Source organism: Quercus robur, chromosome 12, assembly GCF_932294415.1.
Source record: "Quercus robur chromosome 12, dhQueRobu3.1, whole genome shotgun sequence".
Classification (NCBI taxonomy): domain Eukaryota; kingdom Viridiplantae; phylum Streptophyta; class Magnoliopsida; order Fagales; family Fagaceae; genus Quercus; species Quercus robur.
In genome coordinates this window covers 37,950,344-37,966,790 of record NC_065545.1, presented here as the reverse complement: position 1 = coordinate 37,966,790, position 16,447 = coordinate 37,950,344, and the positions used below count along the sequence as shown (strand labels likewise).

The 16,447-nt window shown below is 33.7% G+C and overlaps 1 protein-coding gene across 3 annotated transcripts; it reads right to left on the bottom strand.

Moving 5' to 3' along the window:
• Positions 1-5,887: 5,887 nt before the first annotated feature.
• LOC126709327 (uncharacterized) lies at positions 5,888-14,852 on the bottom strand. 3 transcript variants are annotated; one of them, XM_050409527.1, is made up of 8 exons: positions 14,775-14,852; positions 14,527-14,700; positions 8,793-8,931; positions 7,727-7,812; positions 7,508-7,586; positions 7,319-7,428; positions 6,721-6,785; positions 5,888-6,124 (listed from the first exon to the last, which is right to left on the bottom strand). In XM_050409527.1, exons 2-8 carry the CDS (start codon positions 14,689-14,691, stop codon positions 6,031-6,033), a joined length of 738 nt encoding a protein of 245 aa, XP_050265484.1. In that variant the 5' UTR covers positions 14,692-14,700; positions 14,775-14,852; the 3' UTR covers positions 5,888-6,030. The 3 variants fall into 3 exon arrangements, with proteins under 3 accessions (XP_050265484.1, XP_050265483.1, XP_050265485.1); XM_050409526.1 differs by lacking the exon at positions 14,775-14,852 and having other exon boundaries at positions 14,527-14,768; XM_050409528.1 differs by lacking the exon at positions 14,775-14,852 and having other exon boundaries at positions 8,799-8,931; positions 14,527-14,768.
• Positions 14,853-16,447: the final 1,595 nt, after the last annotated feature.

The window sequence follows — 16,447 nt, the reverse complement described above, 5'->3', positions numbered from 1 at the left end:
AAAAAACAGCAATATGTGAAAATACTAAAATGATAGTGCTATCAAAGTTAATAGACTAAAATGAAAAAAAAAAAAAAAAAAATCTTAGTGAATAAAAATGACAATTTACTCTTATTATTAATATTATTATATAGGACCCACTATTTTAATACTTCACTGGCCGTGAGAATGGAATGGTGAAATTTTGAAGTGGTAAGTTTTAAGTGAGACTCTTAGGAAAAGTTCTAACTACTATATATTATAAACAAAATTTTGGGGAGCTAGGAAGGGGGTCAGGGACAATTGCTCCCCTCTTAACCCCCTTGGCTCTGCTATTCTTAGTTAGTCATGTTCATGTCATATTGAGGTAAAGTTATTTTATATTTCGCGTTTATAACATTAAAAGATTGTTAAAAATGACAGTATTTTATGAGAGTTAATATATATATATATATATATTTATTTATTTATTTTAGTTCGTTAACTTTGATAGCACTATCATTTTATCATTTTCACCCATTGCCGCTTAAATAAATAAATTAATATGGTTTAAAATGACAATTCACTATATTTATCAGGGGAATTTCTCTATTTTTGCCTTATAATTGATATTTTACTCACTTTTATCATTTAAAATTATATATTACACCAAGACACTTAACAGTACAATTTGATGAACATTGAAAAAACAAATGTTAATTGGATAAAATACTACTATTTTTAGTCACTTGTATCATTTAAAATTAACAAAATGAATTTACCATATACACGTTAGAATACGCATTTTTGAGGCAACACTTGGGACTCACACTAACAAATCTTATCTATTTACCTCTTTCATCAACTTGTTTAGTCAAAAAAACAAAAAAAAAAAAAGGGGGCAAGGTTGTGAACTTTAGAAGCCAGATATCAATGTTTTCAAATCGAAACCACTAGTCTTATAAAAGGACAAAAAAATAAATAAATTAATGGCTTGACTTGTCGATTTGCATGAACAATTTCTAGAATTATCCATACAAAGCACTCTACAATCTTTATAATAATATAAAAAATGAGAATGCACACATAGAACACGGCTTTAGTATTAGTGGCTGAGGCACTTATATTAAATGCAACTGTCCCAGCAGTGACCGTTCAAAGGGGCTCAGTTGGCTTGGGGTGGCACCACTATGTTTGGTTCTGCATATACCGTCTTGCCTTTTTTTGGCATGGCATGCATCATCAACATCAAGTGCTGCTCTTTAAAAAGCGTGGCCGATTGAGTAATACAAACTTATAATTTAGCCATGTCAACAGTCTTATCAATTAGTTAGTTGTTTTCTTATTTTTATTTTTGCCTTGTAAAACTAGGCATGCCGGCTGTACATCAAAAAGGCAGATCGAATCTTTTGATTGTTTCAACTGTGTGTCAAGCTAATCCAAGTCTAGTGTTCCTATGTATTGGAATTGTCATGTGTGCCTATTAATAATTAATTGTCATGATTTCTTTGGGCTCAAGTCAAGTTCGGGTTTTTTGTCATTAGATTTTATCGTTCATATATTTATGAATTTCATTGGATCTAGAAATAATACATTAGAAGACTCTTTTGGCTGTTACAATATTAATGATTGATTGTTTCACTCCAATATCTTCCAAAAGGAAGAAAAAGATTCTTAAGAGCCGTTTCTAGAATCTAAAAGAGAGTACTTGGGCTTTTTCAATAACTAAAAAATGTATCATGTGTGAATCTAACTGAGGTTCATGGTGGTGGATGAACTGAATCTGAAAAAAAAAGAAGGATTCCATTTGTAAAATATCTAATAATGAAATCTCAATTTAGATTGATATTGTTTGATTTAACTTAACATACAAGTTTATGTGGGATTTTTATTTTTATTTTTATTATTTATAAGTTACAAGATTATTTTTACCATAGTTTAGGTAGAAAATTTTATAGTTTCAAAATTTTAAAAATATAATTATATTTTCACACTGTTAATTTTTAAAATTGAATAAACCCTCTTCTATTGAATAGACAACTGAACTTATTTTTTTATTCATTTGATCTGGTCCACATAACCATCTTTCATTTTCATGGAAGTATGACAAAAAAAAAAAAAAATTTGTCTTTGGGAGTCTATATAAGACTATTAACACTTAAATTTTTTTAAAAGTGTGGTCACTGTACTACGAAAATATATAATAATATTATTAATAATATCAAATATTGATAACGTAAAATGCAAATTTAATTTTATGAGTAATTAGAGTGAGTAGGTGAACATGGGGTCTAGTGAAAAATAGAAAAAAAGAAAAAAAGAGCATTTGTTGCTGCCACATGGTTGACTTTACTCAAGTTTACGTGCCGTCAAGGATTGGCAGTGCAACTACCACTGATAATCCTCTTTTACTATATATCCACTGAAAAATAAATACTAGATATTATGGAATAATAAATTATAATTCGGATCTTCTTGTTTATTCCAATCACAACTAGGTGAACACTTCACTGATCATAGGGTATAAGAGTTGAATTTCATTTTAGGTTGGTGGCCTAAAGTCCTCTGCCTTAGGATAATGCTTTTAAATCTTATTTCAATGCGAATAAGACATGTCCTCTAAGTCTTGGTCCTCATTGGAGCGTGTGATTATCAGAAACCAGACATCAGATACATGATCTACATCAATCAACAATTACTAATTCCTCCAAGTTGCCAACCTTTTTTTTTTTTTTTTTTTTTTTTTTTTTTTTTTTTTTTTTTTTTTTTTTTTTGTGAACATCCTCAACTAAATTTGAATCTGATGCATGAAAATGCATCTCTCATTAATTCAATAAATTATACATAATGGTGTTAGCTTATTGTGTGTGTTAAAGTAGTTGTGTAATGGTGAGTTATTGAATGATGAATGAACAAAAGCTTGAAATTAAGAGAGAGTTCGCAAAAAGATTTACTTGATTTAATTAGCTTGACAATCTATGTCTATGGTGTGAAAGCCCTTGATAGTTACATATTTTATTAAGCACTTGTGTTACAATGAATCTAATGTAGGGTTTTTATGATAGAGAGAACTTGATTAATTCTAAACTAAATTAAGATTAAGTTGCTTGTTCTACAAGTATATGAGCTTATAATTAGTTTAGGTTACTTGAGTCATAATATATCTAGCTAACAATGTGCACCACATTTTAACATGACCAATGTTACCCCATTTTCTCTTTTGATATCAACTTTGAACCATCGGTAATTTGTTTTGTTATCAATGTAGTAATGAAAAGTAGCGTAGGATTTCAAGTGATAGGCAAACGATAGTGACACTCTTTGTTGTGTCTAAATCTTGATGTCGGTGATTTGAACTCATTTCTACAAGTATATGAGCTTATAATTAGTTTGGGTTACTTGAGTCATAATATATCTAGCTGTCAGTGTGCACCACATTTTAACATGACCAATGTTATACCATTTTATCTTTTGATATCAACTTTGAACCATCGGTAATTTGTTTTGTTATCGATGTAGTAATGAAAAGTAGCGTAGGATTCAAGTGATAGACAAATGATAGTGACACTCTTTGTTGTTTCTAAATCTTGATGTTGGTGATTTGAACTCATTTCTCCCTTCTCTCACCATCCATCTTCTATAGTAATAATAATAATTAAAAAAAAAAAAAAAAAAAGAGAAAAAGAAAAAAAAAAAGTAGAGAGATCCAGCTTCGTAGTCGTTAATAGGGAGTGAGGGACTTTTTGAATGGGTTTACTGGGAAAAGTCCAATTTAAATAGCTTTGAATTATTGGTCCTTTTTGTACAACCTTACCTCACAAGACAAAGTGGTTTTCGTCTGGAAAGTGAGAGTGAGAGCTTAACCACGAAAACGAAATGGAAAAAGGAATTTTTTAAGTTCTTCCTTGCAATACAATTTTGTTTTTGGGGGGGTTCTAATTCAAAATGTTCTCATGTAATATTGTCAAACCACAAGCCTCCCCTGTCCACCTCTTTCTTCTGAAAAGAAAAACAAAAAAACAAAAGGGTTCGTCACCTAACTGACCCTTGCAATCACAATATAGATTTTGTTTGTTGGGTTTGGAGGGACCAGTGAGCAAAGTTTTGTGTTCTACTTTTAAGGTAATTTTGATAGGTCTCTTTGAGATTTAACCTTCAAAAAAAAAACTATATAAGAAAACTGGCCCACTCTCTATTCATTGGGGTTGACTATGGGCCCAAGACCACAAAGTGAGGGTAGGTTCAATAGGCAGCACCCATAAAAGAGTTAAATACAGTACAACACGAGGGAAATCAATCTATGTATGAATAAAATTAAATTCTAATAAGACCTTGATGCCCATGTGACCTGATGGACATATTCTGACTCGTGCAAGTGTTTGATCAATCAGAAAAGCTAGCCTTACTATAGTTGAAAGATACTCGACTTGCCGACTACCATTGCCCTATGTCATATGTTGGATCAATTAGACAGGAGTGAATGACTGAGGACCATTGATTATCACCAATTTCTGCTCTTTTGGTGGGTGAAATTTTCCACTTGTGGAATTTTCGTCCAGTGCTTTTGTGCATAAGGAGAGTCACTAGGTCATTATGTGACCTTTTTCGGACACATGTTATATTTGTCTCTTCCAATGCTTTCGTACAAATTATTTTCTATTGGGATACTAGAACCAAGTTACACTAACCAGAAGATGTGCTCCAAATTGTTTACAATAAAATCTTTTTGCAATTACTGGAATAATATATACAAATTCCCCCTTCTCTCTCTCCCTTTTTTTTTTTTTTTGGGGGTGGGGTGTATTTTTTAAACCACTAAAAGCACAGCAACTTGTAATGGACCAGCTTGGCAAGACTGCAGATAAAGTGAAATATTTGTCTTATAAATTTCCCCTAACCATTGAGAGAAAAAGACAAAATATCCTCATTCGTAAACATGCATTATTGATAGGAAGGCAACTTTGTGAGCTTTGTTTTGGTCTATGGAGAAGAGATGGTGAATATTTGAAGGCTTTCCACTTTAGGAATTTTAGGGCTCGCAAAATGCTGATATTAATTTATTAATGTAATAGCTCTCCTAGAATTCCTCATTCCATCTTTTGCTTTCAATGTTTAGAAGCACACCAAAATTAACAACAAATTTCACACCTATCTAAAGTAGTAAATTGTTAATGGTTGATAATAAAGTAGTGTCAGTAGTGGACCTATATGAGAATCAACATATGAGAATTAATAATAGTATGCTAACTTAGCAAGTGTGAAATATATTATGACTGTAGGCAAGATCCAACACAGTTTCATGGGCTATTCGTCTGCCCACAACATTTACCAACAAGACCAACCCAAAAAAGAGCATAGATTGAAAGGAAATAGATAGTGAAGTGTATAGGCAATTTAGGTTAAATGATTTCTAATGGGAAAAGACCAAAGAGAGCACAAAACAGAGTATAAAGTGGTTTCTTATTCTCTCTAGAAAATTTTAAACCACACAATGAGCACATTTTTAAAAATAATGTCCAGTATGTGTAAGAATCTCTTAAGGCCTCCATCCAAGGGGAAAAATCTTTAGGTAATCACATTGTCTACTAAAGAAAGAAAATTCCCCCAACGATGTACTACAAGTTTCTGTACTACCGTCACACAAACAACCGAACATGGGAGATTATAAATAAGCTCTGAATACTAGTTAACCCATTTTGATGTCTTCAAGCTTTAGAAGACATTATTCTGAGAGGTTTGAACAAGCCAAAACATGTTTGCCATAAAACACAGTTTTAGCTGCAGCAACTGCATTTCAATTACTCTAATTACACACAAGGTCAAATTCGCCTTAAACATTCATCCTTGGATAATACAACACTCAAAATTTCATTACTGCTGATAGTAGGGGTTTAAAGTAAACTGTTGCTAGTGGTTGATGAGGAGATACTTGGGAAAAATTAGAAACTTTCATGATATACTTAAGTTTGCAATTTGTCAGCTTGAATTCAATACTTCTGTGCAGTTCTGTTGATACACATCATTACAATATGTCCTTAATACATTGGGACGATCATATGTGGTGTGAAAGGCTCAAAATTGACCTGCTCGTATGTCTCTATCAAGACGATCTGCATTAAGTGTCCCAGGCAGTTCTCTAAAATCTTCATTAAAAACCGAGTATGCACTGCAAATATTAAACCAGCAAATTATATGATATCCTTGACATATTAACTGAGTATTGGACAAATAAAAAAATAAGATGTCCCTGAAATATTAAATTAGTGATAATGATGTTCAACAAGATGCTCATATTTCTTCTTGGAAAAGTATTAAAAAATTAGAAAAAGTAAAAAGATGATAAAAGAATTTATTTGTATGGACATACACACACATGAGAGAGAGAGAGAGAGAGAGAGAGAGAGAGGACTAGTAACTAACACAACCATCAAAAAACACCATGAGAAATTAGAAATGGACTGGAGAGAGGAGAATCTCAAAGCATTGGACAAAGGTTTAGGACAAACATGGTGGTCAGAATTTATATTTTGAGTGTAATAGGTCAATTGAACAAAGATTTTCACTATTTTTATTTCTTTTTTGAGTACATATCTTAAAAGGAAATAAATAAAGAGGCACACTTTATTTACATTACTCTTTGAAGTTATGGTGAATGTCATTCAAATGAATAATTTATAATTTATATTATTTTTATAGTTTAAATTTCATTATTACCAGAGACTTTAAAATCAAGAGCAGATGATTGCCAGTATCAGTGTATACCTTACGTCACCAGGTTGCCTCTGTCCAAGATTCAGGATAATGATACCAAAACCTGTTCCAAGTATCTGAATGCATAGCAAAAAACAAGGGGTAGAAAAAGATATAAGAATTTTTCATATGAAGTCTTTAAAAGAACATGTCAATGACCTAGTTTAGGTCATCTGTGTTTTTATTATCATCTGGCCTTGATTACTAACATGTGCCTGGCTATTTCTTCCATTATAAAAACAACATTGATGCCAATGTGGAGATCTCTTTATACTCATTTCTAAAGATGTCATATCACATAACATGGATGAGAAAATGATTTCCATAGATGCTCTCCATGTAGTAAGATTGTCACCCCTTTTGTGCTTAACCATAAATTTCTTTAGCTTTTTTTTTTTTTTTTAATTTTTTTATGGTAAAAAAGAAAAAAAGAAAAAAAAAGAAAAACTTTCACAGAAGCTAATGGCTACATCCCCTCAAATGCACTTGAGACAAGCTTTCTCTACACAATTTAAGCTTTCAAAGGTCACATGAAAAAGGTATTTACTAAAAAATTGCAAGATACTATGAATTAAAAAAATCTGGTACCAACTGAAAGGAGGAAACTTACATATAGGGGTCCAAGATCCCATCTATGGGCAACTGGTGCCAAGATAAACCACAAGATAATAATAACCCACATCTTTAGACTGAGAGTGAAAATTGCCATCAAAAGGATATCTATCACAAAAGATCAAACAAAGCTCAATCAGCAAATAAATTATTTTGAAGAGTGGACGTAAGTCAACTAGATGATTACCCGGAAGCTTCAACTTATTGTGTAGAAAAGAGTATAGTCTTCTTTTCCACCGGCTTGATGATTGTGGGAGCTGAAACTTCTATAAAAATGAAAAGTAAGAGAAAAGGCAAACACTGAGAAACACTGTATATAAAAGTGGCCTTAAATTCATTTTTAAGGAAGCACTAGCAATAAAAAAAGAAGAAGTGCATTTTAAAGTTAACACTAATTTAGGGGTACCAGATCTTCTTCTTCATCCTCATCATCAAATCCATCACGAACATGTTTCACTGGTGGCTTAGGTTTGACAGCAACAATCAGGGAATCTAGAAAATGAATGAAAAAAATGCTCATGTATCAAAAGCTATTCACCAAACAAGCCTAAAACTGAAAACTTCAAGAACCTAACAAAAAAATGATTTTCAACTATCATTGATCATATTCATATATGACTCCACTTCTAGTTCCAGCTTACAAGTTATGTCAAGATGATGAATTTCGCTTAAAAGAATTAACAATGAGCCGGACCTAGATTCTGTGAAACCTAAAGTTTTGAATATTTTCATTTTACAAGAAAATTAACATTATTAACTTTTGTCCATCAAAAATGATGATTTTGTTATTAAATGAACAAGGCTAGCGAAATGACTTTTTTCACAATTTTCTGAGGTAACAAGTTGTGATTGGGAACATCACTTTCACATGGGATATCATTGACACCACTTTTATTGTGCATCAATCACAATATCCCACCTCAGCAAATTATCAAAGAAATTGTCTCTTCTATTGTATCAGATAGATAACGGCTCAGCACTTATTTATTTTCTTATGAATGGACATGGTCACATTTCTACTGCTAATGAGAATCCTAGCTAATACTGAACATCTATAATACAAATTTCAAACCATCAATGCCAATTCATATTTAACAGGTTTCATACAAGTGAAAAGATATGACACATTGTAACTTCTTTATATTTGCAGGTATGCTAATCTCAATTACCTTTTCCACCTATATCGGGAAGCTAATCACGTGTTGCCTATAAAAATATAATGTGATGAGATATTGACATTATTATGTCTTGTTTAGTTGACCAACTTTAGATAAATATTAACACAATTTCCATAATTTACTCTACTTTCTCCAAAGCAGTAAAATGATCAACAAAAATACTGTGAAAATTCCAAAAGATTTTTGCACACAAAAGGATCCAAAGAATCTAAGGCAGTTTACATTTTATTTCAAAAAGGAAAAAATTATAGGGTATTAAATTATTAGGAAAGGTAACAATATTAAGACAAAGACCTATACCACCACTATTGAGTTGTAGGTTGACATCATCCCCATTTTGGCGGTCATGCAATACATTCCCTCGCAAAATAAGCCTCAAATTCTCAATTGGTAGATGATCATTCTCAGCAATCAATTTTCTCAAATGACATACCTAATAATGATAAACAATACAACACATTATAAGAATTTCCAATGACTAACATCTTCAAGATCTTTTCAACAGAAATCCAGGCAAACAAAGTTTGTCTTTCTGCAACTGTGTAGATGGAGTTAGATGATATACACAACATTTAACAGAAAAAACTCAGATATCATTTGACTCAATTTTTTTAAAGTAATAAACTTCATTGAAAAAAGATGTAAGAAAATACAGAGGAAATAAGGCACACAGGCAGTGTGCTAAAAGGCAACAAAGAAATAAAAACTGACAATGAAAGTACAAAAATCAAGTATATCTAAAGAAATGAAAGTAAAAACACCCGAAGCATTTGCCCAATCAAGCAAAATTTGAAAAAAGAGAAGCTTCAACTCATGAATCAATCTTCCATTCCCTTCAAAGGTATGTGCATTCCTTTCCCACCAAATGACCCACACAAGACAATGAAGGATCATTCTCCAAAGCACCTTAGTTCTGAGTTTGTTAAACTTGCCTGACCAACTTGCTATAAGTTCCACAACACCCTGCACATGACCCAATGAACCCCAAATAGTGAACACATCATATCCCACAACTCTTGAGCTACTGGGCAGTGTAGGAGCAAGTGATCAATGGTCTCCCCACTCCTCTTGCACATGCAACACCAATCCACCACCACCACTTTTCACCTCCTCAAATTATTAGTGGTTAATATTTTCCCCAATGCCACACTGTCCAAATAAAGAAACTAACCTATGTAGGCACTTTTGGTTTCCACAAAGGTTTCCATGGAAAAGAAACGGAGTTTGGAGGTTGTAAGGCCCTATAATAAGAATGAACATTGAAAACACCCCAAGGAGAGTTTCCAACACATTTTATCCGCCCCATTCCTTCTACAAGATCCAGAATATATATAAGATCCCTAAAGGAGGCAACCGATTCTAACTCCCAATCTTGAACAAGTCGAATAAAATTGATATTCCAATGGTAGTTTGCCTCTGAGGATGATAACAATTCAGCCATTGAGGTGTCCTTGTTACTAGCAATGTTGTATACTTTTGGGAAGTTATTTTCCAAAGGAAGTCCCTCACACCAAGGATCACACCAAAATTTAATACAAGAACTGTCCCCCACCTTAAAGATGATAAAAGGATAAAACTTATCCCACCCCTTCTTGATACATTTCCATAGACCAACCCCATAAGGCCCCTGCACACTAGAAGAACACCAACCCCCTACATGCTGCCATATTTAGCATCTATTCGCCTTCTCCACAAGGCTCTTTTCCATAGCATATCTCCACAACCATTTCTCCAACAAAGAATTATTAAATAGAACCAGATTACGCACACCCAAAGCCCCCATATTGAACTGGTATACAGACAGTCTTCCACTTGACCAAGTGATACTTAAACTCATCTCTTAATCCACCCCATAGAAAATCCCTTTGTAATTTTTCAACATGTGTAGCAACACTCACCAGGACAGGAAATAGATATAAGTAGAAAGTAGGCACACTGGATAAGGTGCTCTTTAGTAAAGTGATTTGGCCCCCCTTTGAAAGATACAATCTTTCCACCCAGCCAACCACTGCTCCATTTTCTGCAGCACACTAGCCATATAGCTTTTGCCTTGAAAGTAGCACCTAAGGGAAGACCTAGATAAGTCATGGGTAAAATTGCCACTCTACATCTTTAAATACCAGCCAAAGCTTTCAACATTGGGTACATCTTCAAACAGAACTAGTTCAGATTTCCCCAAATTTATTTTTGAACCAGATATAATCTGAAACTAGACAAAAACTGCTTTCAAATGCCAAATTTGCTCTAGATCCTCTCCACAAAAAAAAACAAAGTATCATCTGTGAAGAGGAGACGAGAGATCTCTTACTGACCCACAGAATTTCCACCCACCGAAAACCTGAAACAAAGTTGCCAGTTTTAGCTCTCTCAAGCATCTAGCTAAAGGCCTCCATAACAATAATGAACAAGGGAGGGGATAAAGATTCTCTGTCTCATACCCTGTGAACTATTAAAGAAACCACTCACACTACCATTCACACTCAAATGTGGTCTTCAACAGTCTGGATGTATTAATTCCATAGCAACAAAGTAAAAGTATTTCTTTGCATAATCTTATGTCCACTACAAATTTTGCAGAAGATGTTAAATCACTTATTCCAAACACCCTATGTCAACTATAAAGATATATGTGGAAGTTTAATAAAATTATACAAGCACAGTAAAGGTTTTAAGAGAAGAACCTATCTAAATGAAGCTCTAAGATGATCATATAACTTATATGCCACATCCATCCCTACACTACAACCCACTTTTTATTAATCCAAGGCACAGTGAAACATAGAAAAACTATGGGTGCTACCTATAATCATACCACAGTCAAATAAACTAATAAAGATGAATTATCATGGAAAATGCGAATGCATGTTAGAAACAACCCCCCCCCCCCCCCCCCCACCCCAAACAAACCCCCTCAAAGAAAAAAAGAAAAAATACAGAAGCAGCTCTTTAACTTTTGCGACAAATTAAGTTCTTATAATTTGGAAAGACCTGCTGATTGTTAAAAAAAAAAAAAAAATCTCATTGAGATACAAGTTGAAATGAGTTACAAATAACTCATACAACTGCGACTCTATGCATCATTTTCTAATCTTTCAGGCTGCAGCCCCATGTACTCATCATATTCAATGGAGATTGGTATATGCAATAGAATTTAGTTCACCAAAGAGTGTATTGAACCAACACTACTCATAGAAAAACAATGACACTAAGTATGGAGGTAGGCATTGGAAAGGTATCCCTCAAGGATAAGGGTGGTAGACATTAAGTATGGCAGTATGTGGGGGAGATGGTACTCTAACAGTGTGCAGGGGTCATATAGGGTGTGCCTTTGGAAGAGTATCAGGAAGGGATGCGACACTTTTTATCAATTTGTTAGCTTTAAGGTGGGGGATGGCTCTTCTGTTATGCTCTGGCATGATCCGTGGTGTGGAGGACTTCCTCTGAAAGATAATTTCCTAGAACTTATGGTTTTACTCGTAATCAGGGTGCTTCAATAGTGGAGCTGCTATCATTTTAAGGGGAAAGTTACCAATGGAATGTCAGTTTTAATAGATTGGTGCAAGATTGGGAATTAGAGTCGGTTCCCTCCTTTATGAACCTGATTTATTTGACTTTATTGAATCTAGGTGGAGTGGACTAGCTATATTGGAAACCTCCCTCATGGGGGATTTTTGAAGTTAACTCCTATTATAAGGTGTGCATTCTACAACTCAGCTGTCTTTTGCTTGGAAGTCTTTGTGGAAACCCAAAGTTCCAACAAAGGTCAGCTTTTTCCTTTGGACCACAGCATTGAGGAAAATTTTAACTGAAAATTTGTGAAAGCACTGAGTTGTTGTGATTGATTAGCACTGCATGTGTAAGAGGGATGGGGAGACTATTTATCATTTAATTTTACATTGCCCCGTTGCTAGAGAGTTGTGGCACATGGTGCTCTCACTTTTTGAGGTTCATTGGGTTATGCCCAGCAGTGTTAAGGAGCTTGTTGCTACTTCGTAGCTGGATGGGCAAATTCAGCAGGCATTAGTTTTTAGTGATTTGGAGTATGATCCCTTATTGCATTATGTGGAGTCTGGCAGGAGAGGAATGCTCAGACCTTTGAAGGGAGTAAGAGATTATTTCAGGACTTGAAATTTTCTTTACTCCAGGCTCTTTTTTAGTGGAAAAATGCTTTGGAAGTATTTTCCTTTTCTTCTTTGTCTGAATTGCTAGATAGTTGTACTTTCCATGCATCTTAGTTTGTCTTTTTGATGGATCCTTAGCACACATAGCACACTGCCTGTGTGCTTTGTTTCATTGTATTGCTTTTTCTGTCTTTTGAATGAAGCATTATTACTTATCAAAAAGAAAAGCAATGACACTTACAATCATGTAAGGAAAAATTAAAAATGATTCTACAAGATGAGAACTAAGTTGCTATCACAGGAAGGCTACAAAGTTTGTCATAACCAAGGGAATTTATCTCTAGCTATAGCTTATCATACCATACCACCTTCAAAGCCCTAGAGGTTTGTCATTAGGAAGAAGAGAAAGGTGGTGTCAATGGCAATGAATCTAGGCTTGAACAAAGCCAACAGCAAATTCATTGGATCTTAACTGAAGTTGTGAAAGGCTCTCACCGCAGCTTGTTCAAGCCTATCATGTCTTTTCTATCTAGCTTCTTCAAGCCATCTTCAGGTCTTTAACAAGGAGATCCACTCTTTCCTACCTGTTCAATGTTTCAATGGTGGTTCTTAAAAGTCCACGGATAAGGTTGTAACTTGTGAGAGCAAGGTTGTGCTTCTACCTGTTCAATGTTTATTGAGTCTCTATTGTTTTGTACATAATCTTTTTTATTCTTTGTAATTATTTAGGCCACTTCATGCCTTTCTTTGCACGAAGTAGTCTTTGTTCAATAAAAGCTTTATTACTTATAAAAAAAAAAAGTTGGGGGGGGGGGGGGGGGTGGTTGTGAGAGCTAATTACAGACCCCTTCAAGGTCTCTTGACATGGCCAAACAATCATCCCATACTTGCCAGCATTCATCAAAGAAAGAGTCCACTAAGAGAGAACTCATTCATCAAGAGATTCAAAACCTCTAAATAAGTTTGTAACCCTGCCCCAATCTCACACGAGTAACTTCATTCCTAGAACATATGTACAAAATAAACTGAATAGACACCAATGATGTCAGACCAGGGGAACTAAGACAGATGCTCAGGGCAAAAAAACTTGGAGGATTGGCTCTAGCACATTGATCACAAAACATATTCATAATAGATCCAGTGTACATGGGTGGCACTCCTTTTGTGTTTAATTAATGCAATATTTATTTATCAAAAAAAAAATAATGCGTGTAAGTCCACAAAATGGACACCAAACTTGCAAGAGCTTTTGTTACATGCCAGTCCTAATTCAGGGTGAATGTCATTCATTCTTAAGCATATCCTTTTTTAGCTTAAATAAATTGACAATACGAAGCTGATTCCTAGAATGTTGGCAAGGATGCTTCCATCATCATAGGGTTGCTAAAGTTTGGCAAACTGTTTGATTATGTGTTATGTGGAATCTTTGGCGTGAAAGAAATAGGACATTAATTTTGTTCTAAAAGGGTATCACCGCAGCTTGTGCAAGCCGCCATCTCCAGGTCTCTGACATGGCACACAATCATCAATCAAAAACTATAAACAAGTTGATAACCCCACGAATTTCGCACAACTAACTTCATCAATTCCTAGAAGATTTGTACAAATGAAATAGAATAGACACCAATGACAAATACAAATTGGATTATCAAGGAAAACCTAATTGGGGGATTGGGTCTCTAGCAAAATCATGATAGAACAAACTTATAGTAATACACATAAATAATTCAACAAAATGGGCACCCAAAAAAAGAAAAAAAAAGAAAAACTTGCAACAACTATTTGTTATATAATACAATACAAGTCCTAATATGTATAAAAAGTTTGAAAATTTGAGATTGAAAAACTTGAAACTGTGAAAGTTAATAAATAGAGATGGGAAATAAAAAGTGGGGGATGAAGCGTACTTTGATGGGAGAAGGGACGCGGAGGCGAGAGGGGCGAGCGGGGCCAATGGTTCGGAGAATGATTTCGACTGTATTGTTATTGTTGTTAATGTTAATGCTATTGTGCAGTTCCACTACTCCTCCTTTGCTGACATTGACCTCTTCTTCTTCTACGATCTCTTCCATGCTACCAAGCTATGATTATATATATATATATATTACACTTTCTTTCTTGATAATTTTTATATCACATCATATGAATCAACTACCCAATTCAATTCCTACTACTCTCACAAATACAATTCCACAGATTGATTTCCAGACTCTCTCTCTCTGCTTATTTATAGGTTTTTTTTTTTTTTTTTTTCCAAGAAGAAAAAAATTCTTGAGTCTCGACTCTTGACGCTTTGCAGCGTGTAATGGATGAATAGTAGACAAAATGGATTATATTTTTAGACGTGTCAAACAGGTCGGGTCGGGTCACGAGTCAGGTGGGTCAGGTCAGATTGACCCGTACAAAAAGGGTCGGATTTTGGGTCAACTTTTTTTTCTTTTTTTCTAAAAAAAAAAAAAAATTTAATTTCAGGTGAAAATTTTCAGGTTTAGTCAGGTTCCTTTGGGTTATTGAGTCGGGTCTAACCATGTCTAATTTTTACGATTTGATATTTTTTATATTTTTATTTGGACTAGATTGTAATTTAAATGCACTTAAAAGTTTAGGATAATTTTGCTTTTATTTCTTAAGGTTTCAAAATTTGGTACCTTACATTTTAATTGAGATCCCACCCATCCATGCTCATTCTTTCTAATGTGTTCATTAAGAAATACCTAAGCTTAAAATGATGTCGTTTGATATTCAAAACTATGTCATTTTGAGTTTCATTGAGCAACGCCAATATACTTTTTATTCAAAAAAGAAAATCAATATACATTTTATTAATCAATATAAGTATTTTAAAAAAAAAATTCTCCTTTTATTTTATTTTTGTAATTTTTCATTAGTCTCTCACTCTCATTTTTAAATACTTTTCCCCTATAATATCACGATCTCTAACTTCTCATAATTTTTGTAGATTTAATTTGAGTGTTTGGTAATTCATAGCTAAATTTTCAAGCTCCAATTATATTACGTGATTGTTCTCATTTTGGAATCTTGATCTACGTTTGGTTCCCTTGCAGACGTAAAAAACACACTAAATGAAAGATCAGGATTATATCAAAATGTCTCGAAGTCACATAGGAAGCACATTACTAGCACTAGCACTAAAGTTTACCTAAGTTAAGACTCTTAAACCCCATCTTTATCAATATATTATATGTGCAACCTGTTCTTCTTTTATATATATATATATACACTACTCTTTTTTTTTTTTTTTTTTTTTTTGTGTGTACTATTATTACTTTCCTTTCTATTTCAACCACTTCAATCTTCTAAATCTATTTCCAACATTTTGCTATAAGTCTTTTATGTTACTTTCCTTACATTGCTTAAGTTTGCTATTACAAATCATATTTTCTCTAAGGAATAAAATTGTAACCTTCTCGAAACACTTGACAACTAAAGAATTCCAAATTAAACTTCCTCTCAAAACTTGATGCATGGTAAGACGATAGAAAAGGACTCAACACGGAGATAGACTATTTCATGGTAGAGATTTACTACTTTATGAATCTAATGATGTACATACTAATACATAGTTTAAAATCTCATCCAATCCAATAAGTGATGATAGCTTATTTTAAATGATATAACAGTATATTAAGTCATTTGTGAACTACTTATCCTTATTTAAATTCATGCAATAAATAACTTATTAACAAAATCTAACTTATAACGAGTAGATCTGGGATCCGTTGAACTAATAGTTTATGCATAAGTATGTAGCCACAAAATCACCGACTTTCCTCTGCATGTGTTATGGTGGAGTGACTTGGTTTGGTT

Bases quoted from the DNA above. Each gene is read 5' to 3' on its own strand.
- LOC126709327 (XM_050409527.1), bottom strand. From the start codon at position 14,691: ATGGAAGAGATCGTAGAAGAAGAAGAGGTCAATGTCAGCAAAGGAGGA. The intron at 7,587-7,726 runs GTACCCCTAAAT...TCATTTTTATAG, and splicing joins AGGATGAAGAAGAAGATCTG to AAGTTTCAGCTCCCACAATC. The intron at 6,125-6,720 runs GTATACACTGAT...TAATATTTGCAG, and splicing joins AGGCAACCTGGTGACGTAAG to TGCATACTCGGTTTTTAATG.